The following is a 19,736-nucleotide window of genomic DNA, read 5'->3' on the forward strand; positions in this document are numbered from 1 at the left end:
TAGAATGCACTTGTAGTGTGCTATAAAACCAGAATTGTTAGTTGGTAAGTAGAGTGGGTGCTATGCACATAAAAACCCCTCCCGAAGTAATGCCGTAAGGAAGTGCCGGGGAGGACTCAGATTCTGGTCAAAAGAAGTGGTTTTTAGCGTTTCGGCTGATGGCAGCCCAAACCCGTTTCCTCAGGCATTAGGCTTTTTGTACATTTTTTCCCATCTCAAGGCTTTCTTGAAAGTTTTTTAATGCTCTCTAATGCTTTTTGATGCTTTCATTGTGTACATTGATTTTCCTTTGATTTGAAAGTAAATTCATCCAATATTTGTTTACAATTATGTCGATTTGTCGACAAGTCGCTTAAATTTCATTGAATCTTCATCGAAGGTTCATTGAAAATTGCAGTTTCATTATCGGAATAAACCAGCGCATTTTTATCTATTTTTATTCCAATATCGTTGTAAAATATTTGACATGTAATAGCTTACGAAAGGTAGTGTAGAATCATAGGCTTTTTGATGCTTCAAATAATTGCATTGATTTTTATTTAATTTTCAATCAAATTTTTGATTCAAGTTATGTATGTTTACATTAGTATTGATTTACATGTCGTTTATTTGTTTATTTTTGGTGTGCAGCTTACTTTTCTCTACTACAGATCAATTCGGCTATTTCTGACCCTTTTCCGCGAGAAACATTTCATTGTGTTGTTTACAGCAAACGCTCGGATAGTACTAATGAAGAGTATAAATTTAAAACTTTTTGGGTTCATGGTAACAGATATCTTTTTAAACCATTTACAGCGAAGACCCGTTTCTATCAGCCCCTATGGTTAATGTTAGGATGACAAAACAGTGACAAAACATATTTATTAATTTTGTTTTAAATAAACAGAAGCTGACAAAACATTCTTATTTAATTCTTAGATATAGCCTCACAACCCTGGCTGGTCGACAAAATCAGGTAAAAAACTGATAACATCGGGGGCTGATAAAAACGGGTCTTCAATGGATACAGCCTACAGTCGACAACGTAATATTTTATTCAAGGATGCATGTAATACTATATTAACCAAAACATTACTACACATCAACCGCAATAAAAGACGGTAGCCACTCAAAATAAAATAGTCATGCAGATGTCAGCAAAAGTTATGTGCAACATTCAATACAAAATATCACATGGCTACTATTCAACGTGTTGACCATTATTCATTTAATGTTTGAGAATCCGATTACCGAATTTCATATAACCTGATCTGTGTGAAATTTATTTCGAAAATGCCAAGTTTGACTTGAACAGACGTTGCTGGATGCTTTCCACAGCTATTTTAAGAAGGAAACTCGATAGAAACCATTATCAAATAATTCAGTTCTCTTCGGAATTTACTTTCACCAAATACAAATAATTTGCATTTACTTTTACTTTAAAGATTTTCCTGTAACTCAAAACAATTGTGTAGAAACGCTGATTGAAACCTTGGCTGGGAGGTATCAATCACATCATCCGATGTATTACTATTAATCTTGCACTCTATCTCGGTTGTGTCAGACTATAAACAAGAGGTAATATATGCTGTATACATTCTCAAAAAGTGGATCATTTATCGTAACACGTGCCACATGGCAATCGGTTTACGATTGTTATGCATCAAATCTTTCCAGTGCTGTGAACCCGTTCCTGTCTCATGTAGTCTAATAGCACAACCAGGTTCATGCTGCCTTTTTTCCTTGGAAGTTACGAACAGTTCAACTCCAGTGTCCTGAATTAGAGAAAAAGGGAGTTCGAATATGAACGCCTCGTTCCAGATTGGATTCACAGGATCCGCGGCCCGAATGGCACTGGTTTTGCACTTCTTTATGCGCTTATCATTTATTGTCAAGTAGAGCTACAAATTAAAGAAAAATCAAAACAGTAAAAATTTTGTTTTTTTAAACACAAACATTACCTTAACGAACGGCTCGTGCACGTTTAAATTTTTTGCCTTCATTACGACAATCGTCAGTCGTTCAGCTTGTGGTAAGTAACTCAAAGAAATCAGCAACTCTGGAGCATCCACGGTGCATCGTTTAGCAGCAATCATATCACCCCATATTTCACATCCAGACAAATCCAATTTGTTGAGTAGAAATCGAATTTCTCCGATCACTTCGTCACGCGAAAAACGGTCGTAGTCCAAAAGCTGCAGCAAAAACACAAACATTACTTAGGGGCCGTTCATATACTACGTGGACAGAAATACCTTGGTTTTTGACCCCCTCCTCTCCCCTCTGTACCCTTACCCCCTACACTTGATGTCCATGTAGACTTTTCCTATTCTTTTTTACGGTAGTTTCTTAAAAATAAATTGAATTCTTGAAAAGTGTGGATTTTTCCTATGCATCGGACTACTTTGATGTTGAATGTTTTTCTAAAAATATATATTTCTTTTCTTTGTCCACAAAATTTTAGCGTTTTTTTTTTAATTTTGTAAAAATATCTCATTTCCTTTCTCTTCTCCTTTCTCTTTTCCCTGAGCCGATGGCGATCACTGTCAAGGATCAATCGAAGATTAGAAATGGAATCAGCGTATTGTATTTAGCGTCATGAGCCGAGTAGTTATCCTGCAATTGACAGACTTTGCAATAACTGTTTCCTTCAGTAGTCAGAAATATGCGAAATAGGGCTTCCGCTAGAGTCGAGTTGCGTTCGTCTTAAAATGTAGTTAGACTATAAATTGTTAGCTCGCACGTTAGTACAACGTGAATGCGGTTTAGTTAGTACGTTATTACGTTTATATTATTTCGTCTATACACGTTACAATACAGTCTAAGTTCGCTCGCTAACCGTCCTCCGTGTATACTTTTACTGTTTATTGGAGTCTGCTAGAATCCGCTCCAATAAACAGTAAAAGTATAAACCAGAAAGTCCCAGATTTTCAATAAACAGATATAGAATCCTCACCGACAAACCATACAGATGCTTTGATGTGCGAAAACATTTTGGTCCTTCGAGCCGGATCGTCGGTGTGGGATTTGGAAATATATCAGTTCGGTGCGGTCGCGACACGAAACGAATCTAAATCGGTCGGTACAAAAGTGATAAATCGGCCTTCATTGCCATTCGCATTAGGTTGGCTAAAAGAAGCCAGTGTTGGTGACGACGTGCGACACTCTAAACTCCTCTGTGTGTGAAAATCTGTCGCGGTGTGTTAGTGATCAGAAAAGCGGCGAAAAAACCGTACCGTACACAGAAAATACAGATTAGTGAAAAGTGACTCGAAATTGCAACCGTGAAAACTGCTTTAAAAACAGTATGGCGCAGCCGCCATTACATTCCAATCCTCGGTCAAAGTTAAATGGTGTTCGGCTAATGCAATTAGCCGGAACTGAATCGAACTGACAAATATTGCAAAAAAATTCAGCAGCTTGTGAACCGCCACAGAAAATTGTGCCCACCTTTCTATCTAAATCAATCGTCTTGGTCACATACACAGAATCCATCTCCTACGTACATTAAAACCACAGTCTATTGGCGATTTGCGGCAAAACCAAAATTAGTCATGCGACACCTATGATTCAGCTCATGAACTGGCAAAGTGATACAATTTGCTTTTTTTCACCCGTAAGTGAGTCGTAGCTTACAACAAAATCTTCATTATCTTCTCGGAAAAAGCTAACCACTGCCAAAATATGAATGAAACGAGTAAGAAATTTAGTTTTATTTGCAATTATTCTGAAAGTACAGCCATTTGCAACTATTTGACTCATACATTTCTTCGAAATGTAATCGGGGTATTATTGTGGGTATAAAAAATCGTTCCATAAATAAAGTTCCAACTCGAAACCGAGACCCAATCAGCACCAATGTCAAACTCCTTTATATTTTGAACTACGTAGGAGATTCAGTGAAGACTATCGGAGAGAAGGATCGGCTGTGCATGATACAAAGCTGACACTTTCCTATTAGCCGGATATATTCTTTCCTCGCGTGATCTGGAGAGTTTCATGAATTTACACCATCTCATGAAGGTTTAGCTTAACTTAGGACGAACGGGAAATGCTGTTGCGGCGGCTACGGTGCTCAACAAATTACATTTCGAAACAGCGCGCATATAGCTCTGCGAATAATATTAGAAACCACTATGTTTTACACTCTTTTCGCAAGATGTTTACTCATCATCTGATAAAATGATGATTTTCCTCCATTTTCATAAACAATTATCAACAAATTGATCGGTAATTTGGTGTTTAAAAGTCATTTTTTACCAATGTTTACAGAAAATATATGCACTATGACAGAACAAAATAAAATCAGCAACACTTTCCTTCCAGCGCTATCTGCGAGCGGTTTCAACGTAGAATCGCCAATAGAGAACAGTTGCGCAAAGAGTGAAGTCAAAAAAAGCCTACCTATCGAGCACAATTGGAATCCATCTCTGATACCTCTACAGCAAAGTTGGATTCTAACTTTGCTCGATAGGTAGACTATTTTCGGCTTCACTTTCTGCACGCTCTTTGCGTACCTTTATACTAGGGACTTTAATTAAAACGTAAGTTCGGCGAGCGAACGTCGGTACTGTCAAACGTTTTCTTTTCTGCACCAGACAACCAAAATTCTGCCATCTTGATAAGACAGCGTGTGTGTTCGGACGTACGTTTTTACAAAATCGTGATGTCGTCGTCGGGCTACAGCATTCTTGTTCGCAATATTCTCAACGACGAGTCACTGATACTCGGTGGATTGCTTCGAGCTGCTCAAAATTGCGTCATTCTGGGGCAAGTTTCGGTGGCAGAGTTATGTTGGCTACAAGGCTCGCAGCGGTTGCTACAGGAGATGAGAGGTCGGCTGCTGGAATCGTGTGCTGATCAACTATGTGACGTTACGGCACGGCCGATGCGATTTGGGCAGTTGCGGAGGCAGTTGTTTTCTTTTCCTTAAAAATCGCCCGCATCGAAGCAGCTGCGGCACCGTCAAATCAGCTTTCGCGGACCATTGGAAGGGGAAGTACAACTTCCAACTCTGGAAGTGTATCGCCCGTACAGTCTTCTACCGAAGCCATTTTACAATTTGGCATCAAGCAGTTTTCAGCCCAAACTTGCGGCACCGTCAAATCAGCCAAGTGTAGAAATTGTACCAGCAGCTCCAGAAGGTAAACAGAATCAGTCAGTTTCTGCAAGCTCAGTAGTATCTGACACAACGCAGAAAAAACAATTGTCGGTGAATCCAGTGAAGCCGCCAATATGTCACCTGTGTGGGGACATGCACTGTCTCCACCGTTGTGAGATCTCTCAGCAACAGTCCCCGAAACAGCGACTGGAGTTTGTGAAGCAGAAGATGCTCTATTTCAACTGCTTAAGTGGACGATACTCTACGGTAAACTGCGAACGTCCTCCACGATGTCTCTACTGTGTTAAGGCTCCCCAAAGCAAGCCATCAAGCCGCAGCAGTAACTAGCAGCAGAAGTTGCTGAATTTTTGTTGTAATTGGAGGTAAACCTAGATAGTGCATCTTATGGATTATTGAGCACAAAGATTGCACTTGAAATGTAAAATGCGCATCGTGTTTGTTCATCATTCTTAAACCTGTACTGCAAATTGCTTTGAATCTTTCCTTGTTGTCATTACCGATGCACTGATGTCTGATAGTGCAACATAAGTGAAGTCTTCACTTTCTGCTCTTGTTGAGTTTTGGTCCTGGATCACCATCAGTGGTGTTTGAACATTTCTGCTACGCAAATTTCTACTATCGAGTGCAGTCTGACAGTCAGAATCTGTTAGCTATAATCATACACAACACTGCGCCAGTGTTCGGAAATCCTGCTGATTGCTTCGTAAGCATAGTGTTAGCAAGATGCGCATCTCAATAATGGTGCATCTCAGTACCGGTTCATCTCAGTAACAGTAACAGATACTGTTGGAAAAACTTGTGTAGGGTAGCGACCCTTTATTAACGGCAACGAATTTCGGTCGCCGGTTCGTTGCTGCTTCATGACATCAAGCCTGCTCACAATAAGTCAGGCGCTCCTACGGCATTAGGGGTTACATCAAAGCCCATTCAGACGAATGGCAATGACATTACTGCGGTGCGCGCCAGTAAGACATTCAGGCTTATTCACATAACAAGTGCAATCTTTCCCGGACGTTCGCGGGAAAGATTGCTCGGCTGTCTGTCCATCTCAGGGAGACAATATTTAGCAGCTTTGTTGAAGATTGCTTGGAGATTACCAGACAGTTTTTTTTAACTTTGAATAACATGTGCGATAAATAGGAGCAACACATAAGTTTATATTAGATTTCCTTTTTATTACAAAATTTTACCAATTTGCTGTCTTCTTCAGTCCGTACACCCTAAACTATATGTCTGAGGATGGTGGAAGTATAAGATGACAATGGAACTTTTTTATTGATTATGTTGTTTCCATTGCCATTGTTTCTTACAATCTCACACACTAACTTAAAAATACTTGTGAGTCAAGCAAATGCAACCGAATAAGTTCATATTTTGCATAAGGCTTATGGAGTCAATCACTTTTTGGTTTAGCGGTGTTCCGAAAAAGTCATTTTTTGAGCCGGTCTTGCAGGTATTGTCTCGGCATTAGGACATAGCAAAAACAAATGTTGGTTGATAAAACGGGGAAGTTGATAAAATCGGGATATTTTTTTAACTTCCTTTGTCCATCCTTACATAATTACATGTAAGTAAGCTGAGAATAATCTTAGATTATTAGCTTGCAGAAAAATTAAACCAAATGCCCTATCAGTGCAAAAAATCGTGTTTAACCGAACCGTCCGATAGTTGTCTAATCCAACTTCCAATCATAGGATCAATCTGATATTTTCCAGATAGACTCATTATGAATGACAATGTATTCAGTCAACGCAATTTAACGGTTAATCTCGTTAAAAGCGCGACGACGAAATTATTATTTGATTAATTAGTCACAAAGCGTTGGTAGTTCATTGCCATTCTACGCCTATGTTCCAAAAATGACAACTAAAAAAAACGCAATCGAAGATGAAGATTAAATTAGCGATCTAGAGAGAAACGGTGGATCAAATAAAGCTGCGCAGTCTAAAATTACGTTCATATTCAACGTTTCTAGTGAAATTAGTCCACTTTTTCATTAGAAAAAATCAATTTACGGAAGATTTTACGAAAAATGTTCAGTGGAAAAATCTGATAGAAATCGAAAAATTCAGAGCATATTGGTCCTGCCACCATCCATACCAATGATATTATCTATTAATTTTGTTTACAAAAGTGTGCGCTTTCTTGTTAAGCGGGCGACTTCAAGTTTTACTAAAATCGGAAATGGATGAGGGCGCCATGTTTAAGTTTTTGGAATCGACGACAGTGATGAATAGTTTTACAGGATAGATCTCACTATTGTAGTTAATAATATCGTACCCATGCTTTAATTAATGAAACTTTCCCTTTCAACAAACTTAATATTTACTTTATTGGTTATTTTAACAGTGCTGTATGCGTAGAATTTCAACAACGGGACAAACAGGTTTGATATTTTTTAGGATTTTCCGTCATCCAACAATATTCCGTATCGGATATCAAAGAGTTTGGAACCGCCACACGTATTTTTATGAAGATGGGCGGTTTGAGCCTGGGTCTTTGGCTTTCGACTGACATGACCCATTCTCGACTCGATTGACATGACCATCGCTTCAGACGTTTGTTACTGATAAAAGACCATCAATAAATCATGTATTAAGGGGGAGGGTGTATAGCAAATTGTAACATATGGGATCAGGAGAATAAGCTAGAAGGTGACACAGCATATTTTTACTGAAGACTATATAGTCTACAGCCCTGCAATGAGTCGATAGTGTTGATGAATTAAAATTCATTCGCGAATTATATTACACGCTCAAGATTTTTGCCTTTCTCATATAGAAAGGTTATGCAATCACTCTGAAAAACGTCAACCTAATCCCGGCCCGGAGGGCCGAATGTCATATCCCATTCGACTCAGTTCGTCGAGATCGGAAAAAGTCTGTATGTGTGTGTGTGTATGTATGTATGTGTGTGTATGTGTGTGTATGTGTGTGTATGTGTGTGTGTGTGTATGTATGTGCGTATGTGTCAAATAATGTCACTCATTTTTCTCAGAGATGGCTGGACCGATTTGCCCAAACTTAGTCTCAAATGAAAGGTGCAACCTTCCCATCGGCTGCTATTGAATTTTGGATCGATCGGAATTCTGGTTCCGGAATTACGGGTTTCAGAGTGCGGCCACACAGAAATTTCTCATATAAACTATAGGAAAAATTAAAAATAGAATTTTTATTTTTGATGCTAAATGTGTTCAAGGTGCATGAAACGTCGAGATTTGATGCAAACTGGAAAAAAAATTTGACGACGATTCACTTTTTTGGATTTTGGCACATTTTTGCCTTTCTCATATAGAAAGGTTATGCAATCACTCTGAAAAACGTCAACCTAATCCCGGCCAATTTTTTTTTTCGACTCGCATAAGGTTTCTGGATTTTAACAGGGGCGTAGTTGATGGTTTACGGAGAGGGGTTACACCCCCACCCCCTTCTACTGTTCACTCCCCTCCTTTAAAAATCTCCTTAAATCACCCCTCAGACCACCACCCCATCCAGCCCTCATACCCCTCCCTTTCAACCCCATCATCTTTAAACCACCACTATATCACAAAGCATACCAATTTAAACTGGGGAGTCGTTCGTTCATGGGACTTTCGTCCTCCTCACATACCCACCCCCGCATGACAAAATGAGTTAGCAAGCAGATAACATTGATCTAATGCTGATTAGGCTAATGGAGTATGATATTTTTTTGTTTCAAGTGTTTCACCGTCGACACGTAGCTCATCAAGTTCGTGGCTGGCATGCCATTGTGTATAAGTGCAAAGTGTACTAAGAATGTAATGGACATTTCCACAAGTATGTTGAACATAAAAAGCCTCCGTGCCATAGTTTAGAGAAATGAGAAAGGCACAATTGCACCGCTAGGTGGATTAAAACAGGTTTTTTAAAGGTCACCTTGGTCGTGTCCTATACAAATCCCTTTAATTATACTGATATTTAGAATCTGTAAATTCTGGGTTGCGTTGGTGTTCAAATCGATTATGTGGAATAAAACATTTAGCCACACAGTATTGGAATCAATAGTGAAATCGACACCCTGAAGATTAAAAGAATCAAGAGATTCTGTAACTTGTAATGATCCGGATAAGTAGTGAAGAGAGCAGATTGAAAGAGTTAGTGGCACTAGGGGCAGATCACTCTAGAAATGTATAACAAATTTGCATCAAGTTAGAAAAAAATGCATCTAATTTCCATTTTCGCATCAACTTTGCACTCCCTCGCAGAAACAAACGTCCTACGCTAATTCGCTTTGTTCGACGTTTTGTTAAATGTAGGGCTGATTTTTTGACAACGCAAAATACATTGTACGCAACGCAAAATACATTACAAATTTCTATTTTGATGGAAAGAAATGCATTTAATTAAGCTGATTTTTAAAAATGCATCGCAAGTGATCTGCCCCTAGTAGTGGCATCATTTTTGTTTGGATCATATCATAAAGGGCATTAAAATGGTCGTTCTATCATCACATCACCCATGTGTGCGGTTGCGTCAATAAACTTACCTGTATGACAAAATTGCTCTTCACCAAATTTTTCGACCTCAACGGAAGAGAGACACTTTGATCAAAGTACGGATGAGTTTCAGTTCGATGAATGGCAATTTGTAGTGCCCGATTTGTGTCGTCAGTGTTAATAAACATTCTCACATACGGATCTCGAAAATCATTTTCCGATAGCGGCATCAATTCTTGGGCTATAAACAATAACCTTAATCGAAGGTATTTAATGAAATTGTTATAACACTCCTACCTTCAACCAGGTGCACCAACAATTCTTCCCTGTCTACAGCATACTTCAGCTTGAAATGGAATCTTCCCAGCACAGTGTTTATGTCATGTGCAGCCATAATCACTGGAACTTGTCTCCGCTGTGATCGATTGCTGTCCGATTTTATCGAACTAATTGGACTATCTGAGGCGATCAAGTATCCCGGTCGGGGCATGCTCGCATTGTAGGCAGTACTTTGTCTTTTCTTTAGAGATCCCGTTAGCCTCGGTTTACCTCCAGAGGCTAAATTTTTTCCTCCTTCATAATACGAAGGGGGATGACCTTCCAAACTGTACGTGCTCATGCGGTTGGGCGATCGAGATTTCTGTCGATTATTGTTACTAACACTATCATGGCAAACATAAATATGCCCTTATTGGAACATACCTGTATTACAAAGTTATCAGAAACCGTCGAGCGAGTTTCTGCATTGGAATTTGATGACAATTCATAAGACAATTTTCGGCGAGTCTGAAAAACGACATGAGTAAACAAAAGGGTAAAAATTGGAACCAAATGCTTCTACGTACCGACGCTTGAGAATGCACACTTTCCAAACTATTGTCCCTTGAAGCAGATGTTGCTTTCTTCTGGTGGCCAGAGCATGACTGTATCTGATCGAGTATCGTTTGTAAAGAACTTGAGCGCACATCTATCAGTGAGCTTTTTCTTTCGATGATTACCCCAACTGGTGGAATATTGGAAACTGGTTGCACAGGATGGGAACCTCTGATAGCGCTGCACTCTTGCTGCAAATACACCGTGTTTATTGTCGAACAAACAATCAAACTAACTATATGTACTCGTAATTTAATTCTTCTCGCTGCCTTCCGTTCTTCCAACCGATCTAGCTCAGCCCATTCTTTTCCCTTGCGTCTAACAACATAATAACGATACACTACTATCGTAACGGCAACTAACAGAGCCAGTCCAGCTCCGGCGGCCGCGCCCAGAACAGCAGAACTTACAAATGCCATTTGTTTTATTCAGCTGAAAACCAAAATCCTGTTTTAATTACCCTAGCAATACAATTGTCTCTCATTTATGGATACTTTCATTCCACAGCTGGCTTTGAGCAATATACAATATGTGAAAAAAGTTTATCCATCCGCGTCACAAAATCAGTATTTGTTTAATATTCATGACAAAATCGTTATAAGGCTCGTTTTTATGCGCATTAGGGTGGGGCATTGTTATATGCAAAAACGTAATTGGTTCCATTTGGGGCCCAAATAACTGTGCAAAATTTGGGGTCGATTGGTTTTGACCCGACGTAGCGCATTGCGTTTTTTTAATCTAAAGATTTATTTGAAACGGCTCAATGCGTTAGCACAACTGAGCCGTGCGTCTTTCAATTTTTTACAATAAGTAAAAATAAAAAAATAAAATGCTAAGAAAGTCGGTCTTCCAGATCTTGTTGACGCAGCTTGCTGCTGCGTGTTGAGATCCTTTTCCTTGGCGGTGAAGCCGCTTGGGGGTCATTCAGTCTGCCTTCTCTCGCGTTCTCGTTCCCGTCCATGTCATCATCGGTACTGCTTTCTTGCTGTTCATGATCAGAGGTTCTTATTTGTTTCTTGTTCTTACGGATCGCTGTTGTAAATCCGTCTTCATCGGTATTTTCTTCTTTATTGGCGATGCTAGTCGTTGGTTTGGGAGCGGTTGTCGTGGTCGTTGTACCTGCATTATTGGTTAATTGGATCGTTGTTTTTGGTTTATCTGAAGGTGTCGGTGGCTGCTTGTTCAGGAATCAGGAATCAGTAGCGTCTGGCTCAAATGGCACGTTTCCCATGTTGATCGGAGATTTGTGCCTTGCCAAGAATCGTCTTTTCATCATTTTCCTGATGGGAAGGATTGGGGAAGTGGTAAGGTTAGGGGTAAGGAAAACAACGACACAGAACAATTAAAACAGAGCATTCTGCACACCCGGAGTGATGCTGAACGATCTGCAGGTGCTATAACAGCAGGAATAAAACTTCCAACCCCCGGAGGGATTTAGAACCTCTACTCAAACAGTGAGCGGATATATCAACACCCCCGAGGGGATATTGAGATAACAGAACGACAACACCCCCAAAGAGACATTGTCATTCAAATACGGCTGAAAAACTATAGCTCTTTACCACACTGGGTTAGGAACAAAGGCATATCCTTAAATTTCAGCTCTCTGTACATAGGTTCATCTATGTATGGAGAATCAAAAAACCGGATGCGCAATTGCATTAATACAGGGCAATTGCATATCAAATGATATGATGTTCCGTAATCGGATTCACAAAGATCACATGAATAATACTCAGCGCGCTGAATAGTAGCCATGTGATAATTGAGTTTGCAATGTCCAGTCAGTGCCCTGACCAGAATACTGCAGTTTTGCTTGGAAAAATGCAACAAATTTCTTGACATTTTCGGACTCACATCCGGCAGAAAAGCCTTTGTTTGAACGCAAGTTTGCAAGCTACGCCAATGGTTGGCATGTTCGAATGCAGCCCAAGAGCGAATCTTGTGCTTTATCCAACTTATTGAACTGGTTCTGGACCAACGAAATCAGTCGCAGTGCCAGCTCTAGCCAATTCGCCCGCCCATTCATTTCCAGTAATACCGGAATGGCCGGGTACCCATAGAAGGTAGATAGCATTTGAAATGCTAAGTTCTTCGATTTGAGTTCGACATGCGATTACTAATTTCGATCTCGAATCTGCCGAACTAAGTGCTTTCAGGGCAGCCTGACTGTCAGAGCAAAAATAGATTCTTTTACCGCAAATTCCCTGTTGAAGTGCGGATTGTACGCCACACAGTATCGCAAAGATTTCTGCTTGGAGTACGGTACAGTATCTACCAAGCGAATGAGATTGGTTTAATCTCTTCTCATGACAATAGACACCAGCACCGGCTCGGCCCTCCAACAAAGAACCGTTCGTGTAAAAAACTACGTATTCTTCAAGTTGTCGCTCCATCCAGCCAGACAGCCATTCCTCACGAAGAGGAATTCTCACATTGAAAGTTTTAGAAGGAAAACTACATGTGAGTGTAAGGTCACTGGGAGCAAATGTATATTCATCCCAAGTAACCATTTGGGGCCACAGTCTTGTGTGGCTAGTTACACGATCTATTGGGTTACTGTTCCAGAGCGCAGTAACCTTAAGACGGTATGCACAAGAAAGTGCTTCTTGTTTCAGAACCACATGTAGTGGTTTTATGTTCAAGAGTGCCTGGAGAGCAGCAGTAGGTGTTGTCGAGAACGCACCAGTCATCGCCATCAAGACCATCCTCTGAAGATGGTTTAACTTTGATTGGATTGTCATGACTTCTCCCTTCTGCCACCAAACAAGGCACCCGTATGCCAGTATTGGTCTAACAATTGTTGTGTAGATCCACTGAATGTACTTGGGTTTGAATCCCCAAGATTTGCCGAAAGCCCGTCTACATTGGCCAAAGGCCATGTAAGCTTTCTTGATCCTGAAATCGATGTGAGCTGTCCAATTAAGTTTTGAGTCGAGAATTACCCCAACGTACTTAACTTGATCTTCGACAATAATTTCAGAGTCAGAAACTGCAATGGACGAGCTCCGGTTGTAATCCTTCGTTGCGTGAAAAGCACCATTGAGGTTTTATTTGGATTAACTGATAGTCCAACATGAAGACACCACCGCTCAACAACACATAAGGCTTGTTGCATCAAATCAAAAAGTGTGTTAATGCAAATACCGGTGATCATTATATGATAATCATCGGCGAAACCATACGTCGGAAACCCAAGCTCATTTAGTTTTCTCAACAAGCTATCGGCGACAAGGTTCCATAGAAGTGGTGACAGCAAACCACCTTGAGGACATCCGCAGACACTCAGTTTCCTCATCTCTACTTGTCTTAACGATGAGCACAGATGTCGGTTGCTAAGCATTGCGTGTATCCAGTTCGTGATATATGAAGGTACTCCATGATCTCGTGCTGCTTCCAAAATGAATTCGAAAGACACGTTGTCAAAAGCACCTTCAATATCGAGAAAAACTCCTAAACTTGATTGTTTTTGTGAAAAAGCTTTTTCAATGTTGTAGACAACATTGTGTAACAGGGTGGTAGTAGACTTCCCCCGCTGATATGCATGTTGCATTGCATGCAGCGGGTGCTCGCCCAAGCTACCATCCCGAATGAAGTGGTTGATTAAACGTTCCACTGATTTGAGAAGGAAGGAGGTCAGACTGATCGGTCTAAAGCTCTTTGCCTCCTCATAAGTGACTCATTTGCGAATGAATTTGACAGTTATTTCCATAACTGACATACTTCAAACCCGCCGGATGCCACGCGGCCTCTAGGCTGGTTTTGTCCGGAGAAAGATAATAGAGTTATCAACCTCCTAGTGGACCACAGCCAGTTACTGGGGAGTTCGCCCGGCTCCTCCCAGGCTCCGTTCGCCATTGAGAATATTTTAAACCCCCTCAACAATTTTACCCATAGCACGGGTCGCATGACACTATGGAATTGGGGTTCCCTGTTTGGTGTTACCAACGGAACAGGTAGTTCGTAGTGTAATTCTTAGCCGGTTGAAACAACCACTACCGACACTACACGGCTTATCTAGGCTGTCCGCAGAAAGAAGCTGACATTTATGGACAGCTCCCATAGATGGCCGAACAGCCATTAATCTTGTTGGCTGTAGTAGACGACTTTTGACTACACCCAAAACAGACCCTGTAAGAATCGCTTACATTAATGCAATAAACACGAGCGAAAATTGCTAGCGTTCTAATAATGTGCAAAAATTGCAAGAAGTTTCCTTGCATGCAATACAAGAAACAGAATAAACGAATTTTGTGTATGTATTAACGATATATGTGTATTGGTGACCAATATGCGTTAGACAAAAAAGACAGCTTGCGTTAAAAGTCGAGCCCGCACGGGTAGATCACGAACCGCCGCTTTATCTAGCCGACCATCCTATCAGATAGTTATGAGTGGATAAAAGTCATATATAAACACTTGATGATTTTATGATTAATGAAAAAATAGTGGACGCGTACGCCCTAAACTCACGCTCTTCCGCATCTTTGCACTGACTATTAGTACTGGTCTATTCTTACACAAAAGAGGAGAGCGCTAAAACTCGAACAATCAGCACATTCGTAATTTGATGCTATCTCGTGTGTCCGCAAAACTGCGTTTGATGATGTTGGTAAGAAATGAATAAAAAGTAGACGAAAAATAAAGGCTCGCCATGCGTTGCTATAACACCCAGCATAGGCACGTGAATGTGGTGATAATCCTTTGACAGTGTGTGAAAAAATTGCAAGCGGTTTTAACTGCAAAATTGCAAGCGATGTTAACATTATTAGCAAGAAATTATTGCTTGCAATTATTGCAAGAGATTTTTGTTTTGGGTGTAATTGCTTCGGCGCATGTTTTTCCGTAGTGGGCTGTATGGTTACAGAATTGGCATGTTGGGGTCTGCCCGGGATATGTGATTAGCGTTGTTTGCTTATAGGTCACGTCTTCCTTCGGTGATTTGAATTCGATAGTCATGTAAGAAGGTATTGGATCAGTCATTCGCATCCTCACAATACGAACGTCGTTGGGAATGCCGGTGAAAAAATTTCTCCAGGTGTCATTCGTAATAGATTCTACTTCTCCATATTGCGACATAATTTGTTTGGTGTAATCTTTCTTAGTGCGCGAGGTCAAATCATGGATACACACGTCCACCATGTCGTTTTCCAGAAGCACCGGGATCTTGATTCTGGTGCTATTAAACTCGACTTCGTGTTGCATGCTGTTCTTTTCAATGAAGTTTTCTGCCTGTGCTAAACTTCTAAACGTGATCAAAACACAGTTTTTAATGTGATGTAACTTTAACTAATTGCTCCATTTCCTGAACTGTGGGTCTAACACGAGTTTTATTAAAGTTGATCGAAATCGTGTTATCTCGTAGCACGGGCAATTTTGTTTCATTTGGCAAACTCATTTCACTCCGCAGCCGGGGAAACTATAAAAAACTATATTGTTTGTGCACTGATATGATATGGACTGCTTGTGCGATAGGCATCGATCGGCTTGTAGGTAGAATTGACTGTTTCACGACGATTTTTAGCTTCTGCTCAGGGCGAGATGTGAATACAAACTGAGCGCATTGCGTTTGAAATTTGTATGAGATTTGTATGAGAATTAGTATGGGAAAACTTACTTTTTTTGCATTTTCAATTCTACAGACTATATTTCTTCTTGCAATATGCCAAAAATCAGACAGACGTGTAGCCCAGGATATCAGGAATCAGAATATATTGGCTCAAATGGCACGTTCCCCGTACATAGTCGGGGATTTGTGCCCAGGATATGCTGAATAACTTTGCCGAAGGATGTATGGTGTTAGAATGCCTCTAAAACAAGTTAGAGCTTATTAGTCATGGGTGCGTTTTGACTTCGTCTCATCAGAAACCGACACCTTTTCGTCGGAATAGAATAGCGCCGGCTTGACGCTAAATCCCCAAAACTAAAACACACTTTGTGTTTCAATCGAACGACTGGTCAAACGTGTATGGGTTTTTATATAGAAAAGTGTATCAAAACCAAGGAAAATTAGTAGTATTTTTTCTTGGTTTTGATATTCTTTTCTATATAAAAATCCAGCTAACAAATATTCTATTGCGATTAGATCTATGTTCACTTGTTAAAACATGTTAAGATATGTCTAAGGAACAAGCTTTAATGATATGTGAACATGTAGGTCCTATTAAATCAGAGTGGAAGTGATCTTCCTATAGAAATATAGCAAAAACACGAGTCTATCACGGGAACGAAGAACAGCTTGCAAACAGCCAACTAATTGCGGTCGGAGAGTTTGAAGCGCCTGTTGGTGAGAGGGTAGAGGCACTTCACCATAAGAGAACACTTGGTAACTGTTTTCTCGATGTGCTGGCGAAATAGCAGCTTGGAGTCCATCAGCATACCACGGCATATTGCTTCGGTAGTCCAGTCAATTTGCGACTCAAATGGACAAGCGGCCTTATATCTATAATCTCGTGGTATTTGACTGTAACAACAAATGCTCCCTAGTTCTGCCCGGAGTCAGGGAGGTCCGCAAGTTTGAGGATATCTGTTCAATTTTGCGGGGTTTTTCAATAGTGTTCTTCTAAAATACATAAACCACTTAGAAATAGAACATAATTTCAGTTAATTCCGAATTGTTTTGTAGTAAAAAGATGAAAATCCATCCATATATAACAGAGATATTTACGTTCAAAATAGTGACGCAAAAACATGATATAATTATATTTTAGAATGACACCCAGCCCCAGAGAGTGCAGTGAGACATTTTCAACGTCAAAATTTTGACCCGTCAAGTGGATATAATCCCTTAACGAAATTATTATTCTATTAAAAAATTCTGCGCCGAAAATATTATTATTTGTGGTATTATAGATTAAAGGTTAAGCTTAAGATGTCAGTCTTACCCGTAATTCCCCTATGTACCTACAAACGAAAGCACCTTCAGAGTTATTCTCCATCATGTTATTATCTATTACCAAAGTAGTGTGCCATAAAATGGGGTATCTTTGATCACCGGGGTAAGTTTGATCAAATGAGACTTTTTTCAGTAACGTACGATAAGTTGATTCCCTGTAACAAAACCATCGAAATAAAATACAAACCATATTCTAAACATGTTCAGCATCTACCGGAAACGATTATTTCGTCATTTGATGTACCTTTTATGAACACAAATTCAAATTGAAAATGATACAACTTTCACGCATCGTTTCAATATGTTCAAACAATTCCTTGTACATTGAAAAAATCAACCAACTTCAACTGAACTGATCATTTTTTCAGGACCGTTAATATTTTTGTCCAATAATTTATTTAAAAAATCAGATATTTTTATTGTTAAATTTTTAATTCGATTATTTTCCTGAAAAAAGTTCGATAAAAGTCGGCCGTATCCTTTCAGGAAATTTTGCTTTCTTACGAGACGACACAATATCAGGCCATAAAATCGCCTGCAGATATGCAATTTACACAAAATTTAGAGTGTTATTTCTTATTTCGACACACAAGTTACCCCGAAAACATTGAATGAAAATTTACAACAAATTTATTTTATTTTTATAGTGAAACGAAATTAGTTACCAAACAATTTGGACGTTTTCAATCTATGGGTACCAGTACTTGTTTTAAAAATGCAAACAGTTACGTCTACCTGATTTGAAGAAAGTTATTCGAAAAACTGTACAAAAATTGATCACTGTTTCCCCGTTTTACGGTGCTCGTTTTTTTGGAGTGATTGCAGACCACCCATGGTGATATTCAAGTTATTATTCAAGCGCTATTGGTCTACAATATGGAGCAGCAAAGTACTTAAATTTACGCAAATTGTTGTTTTTTTTCTTTTGTGAAAGCATCCCGAGCAGAAGAAAATAACTGCGGAATACTAAATTCAAATATTCCATACTAACGACGGAATACCACATTATGTTGTTAATAAGCTCTACATAAGAGGTAAAATACCAAAAATAACAACACAGACATGTACTACGTATAACTAGTTGATAACAAAATGAGTTATCATAATACCTGAATAATAATAAAATATTTTCAACCTTCCAATAACAAAATTCACTGTATTGAAGATATTCAATAAAGTATTGATTTGGTATTAGAAAAAATGACTGGAATAAATAAATAATACTAAAATAGTAGTGAAGTATTAGGCAAGTATTGAAAAATGTTTCTTTAATACCTGCTTAATACCTCTTCGAGATATAATAATCAATCAATACCAAGTTTTGGTATGATACCAGAAAACAGTATGCTCGGTTTATTGTCCAGTTATTTTCTCCTGGTCGGGGCACATCGCTTTAAATGTATAATGTCCATCATCATCATCAACTGATGGGGCACAAAAACAAAAGATTGGTTCGATAAGCTATTATTTCACTCAGAAGCACGCTGAAAGTTTATAAACAATCCTACTCCAATTCGTGAATTCGATGCTGACTGATTTGTACTTTTTCTCTGCCCTTCTAGCCTATCCTAGGCTAGCTGTGAGCTAGGTCACTAGGATGGTAGAAAAACCGCGTTATTAACACTGTCGCTTCCAGGTCTTCCTCTGCAGTATTTGCGTTTTCATCAGAGTATGAACCCCTATGTTTAACAAATAATGACGAGTAATAAGTAAACAGCTGTTTAAAGAGTAGTAATTGCTTAATCCAGCAACCGTGTTCAACGTAGCCTCATATAACCACTTATACTATACAGATACAATGACCGGTCAAATTAACGCATAAAGTCTGATTACTTCGCATTAAACTTCAAAAAATGTCACAAAATAATTTTCAACCACGAAGTTACACTAGATTACCAGAACGATGTCAAATGTGAAAATGCGCGGATGGCAAAAGATATTTGTTGCATCTCTATCTTCTAGAAACATACCGCTGGAAAACTCCTTGTCACCGCAACGTACTATTCTTACTGAAACACACTGCCAGACCTAAACATGGGAGAACCTTTAGGGTGTTCCGAGACTGTGTCGTCTTGTCACTCAGACAGAGCATAAGCATGAAGCCGAGGATACCACGAACAATGCCGAAACATACCGAAAACACAGATGACTGTAAATTTTACCGCCGCGACCCCGAGTACGCGAATAGATCATCCGAACAGGGGTTGGGTTTGAGGTGAAAATAATGAATGAAATTATCCTGAACTCGGGAAGTTGTCATTTTTTCTAACGAACAGGAAGATTCGCGGGAAAAGTATAGGTGGGTAACGTCTGTGTCCATAGTGTGGTGATATTTTTCCAGGTTTGAAGTAAAATACTTTTTTTTATTCAATTAGTTTATTTGATAAGGCACGTTTGCGTTAGCTTAAAGG

At 39.5% G+C, this 19,736-nt stretch overlaps 1 protein-coding gene across 2 annotated transcripts; it reads right to left on the reverse strand.

Annotated features, from left to right (window-relative positions):
* Positions 1-239: 239 nt before the first annotated feature.
* Positions 240-19,326, reverse strand: LOC131690949 (synaptotagmin-5). Of its 2 annotated transcripts, none has more exons than XM_058977045.1 (8): positions 19,296-19,326; positions 10,676-10,862; positions 10,403-10,621; positions 10,260-10,343; positions 9,855-10,197; positions 9,608-9,798; positions 1,941-2,174; positions 240-1,880 (listed from the first exon to the last, which is right to left on the reverse strand). In XM_058977045.1, exons 2-8 carry the CDS (start codon positions 10,847-10,849, stop codon positions 1,596-1,598), a joined length of 1,530 nt encoding a protein of 509 aa, XP_058833028.1. In that variant the 5' UTR covers positions 10,850-10,862; positions 19,296-19,326; the 3' UTR covers positions 240-1,595. The 2 variants fall into 2 exon arrangements, with proteins under 2 accessions (XP_058833028.1, XP_058833027.1); XM_058977044.1 differs by lacking the exon at positions 19,296-19,326 and adding an exon at positions 19,159-19,206.
* Between the last annotated feature and the right edge of the window lie 410 nt (positions 19,327-19,736).

This window comes from Topomyia yanbarensis, chromosome 3, assembly GCF_030247195.1.
Source record: "Topomyia yanbarensis strain Yona2022 chromosome 3, ASM3024719v1, whole genome shotgun sequence".
NCBI classification, from domain to species: Eukaryota; Metazoa; Arthropoda; class Insecta; order Diptera; family Culicidae; genus Topomyia; species Topomyia yanbarensis.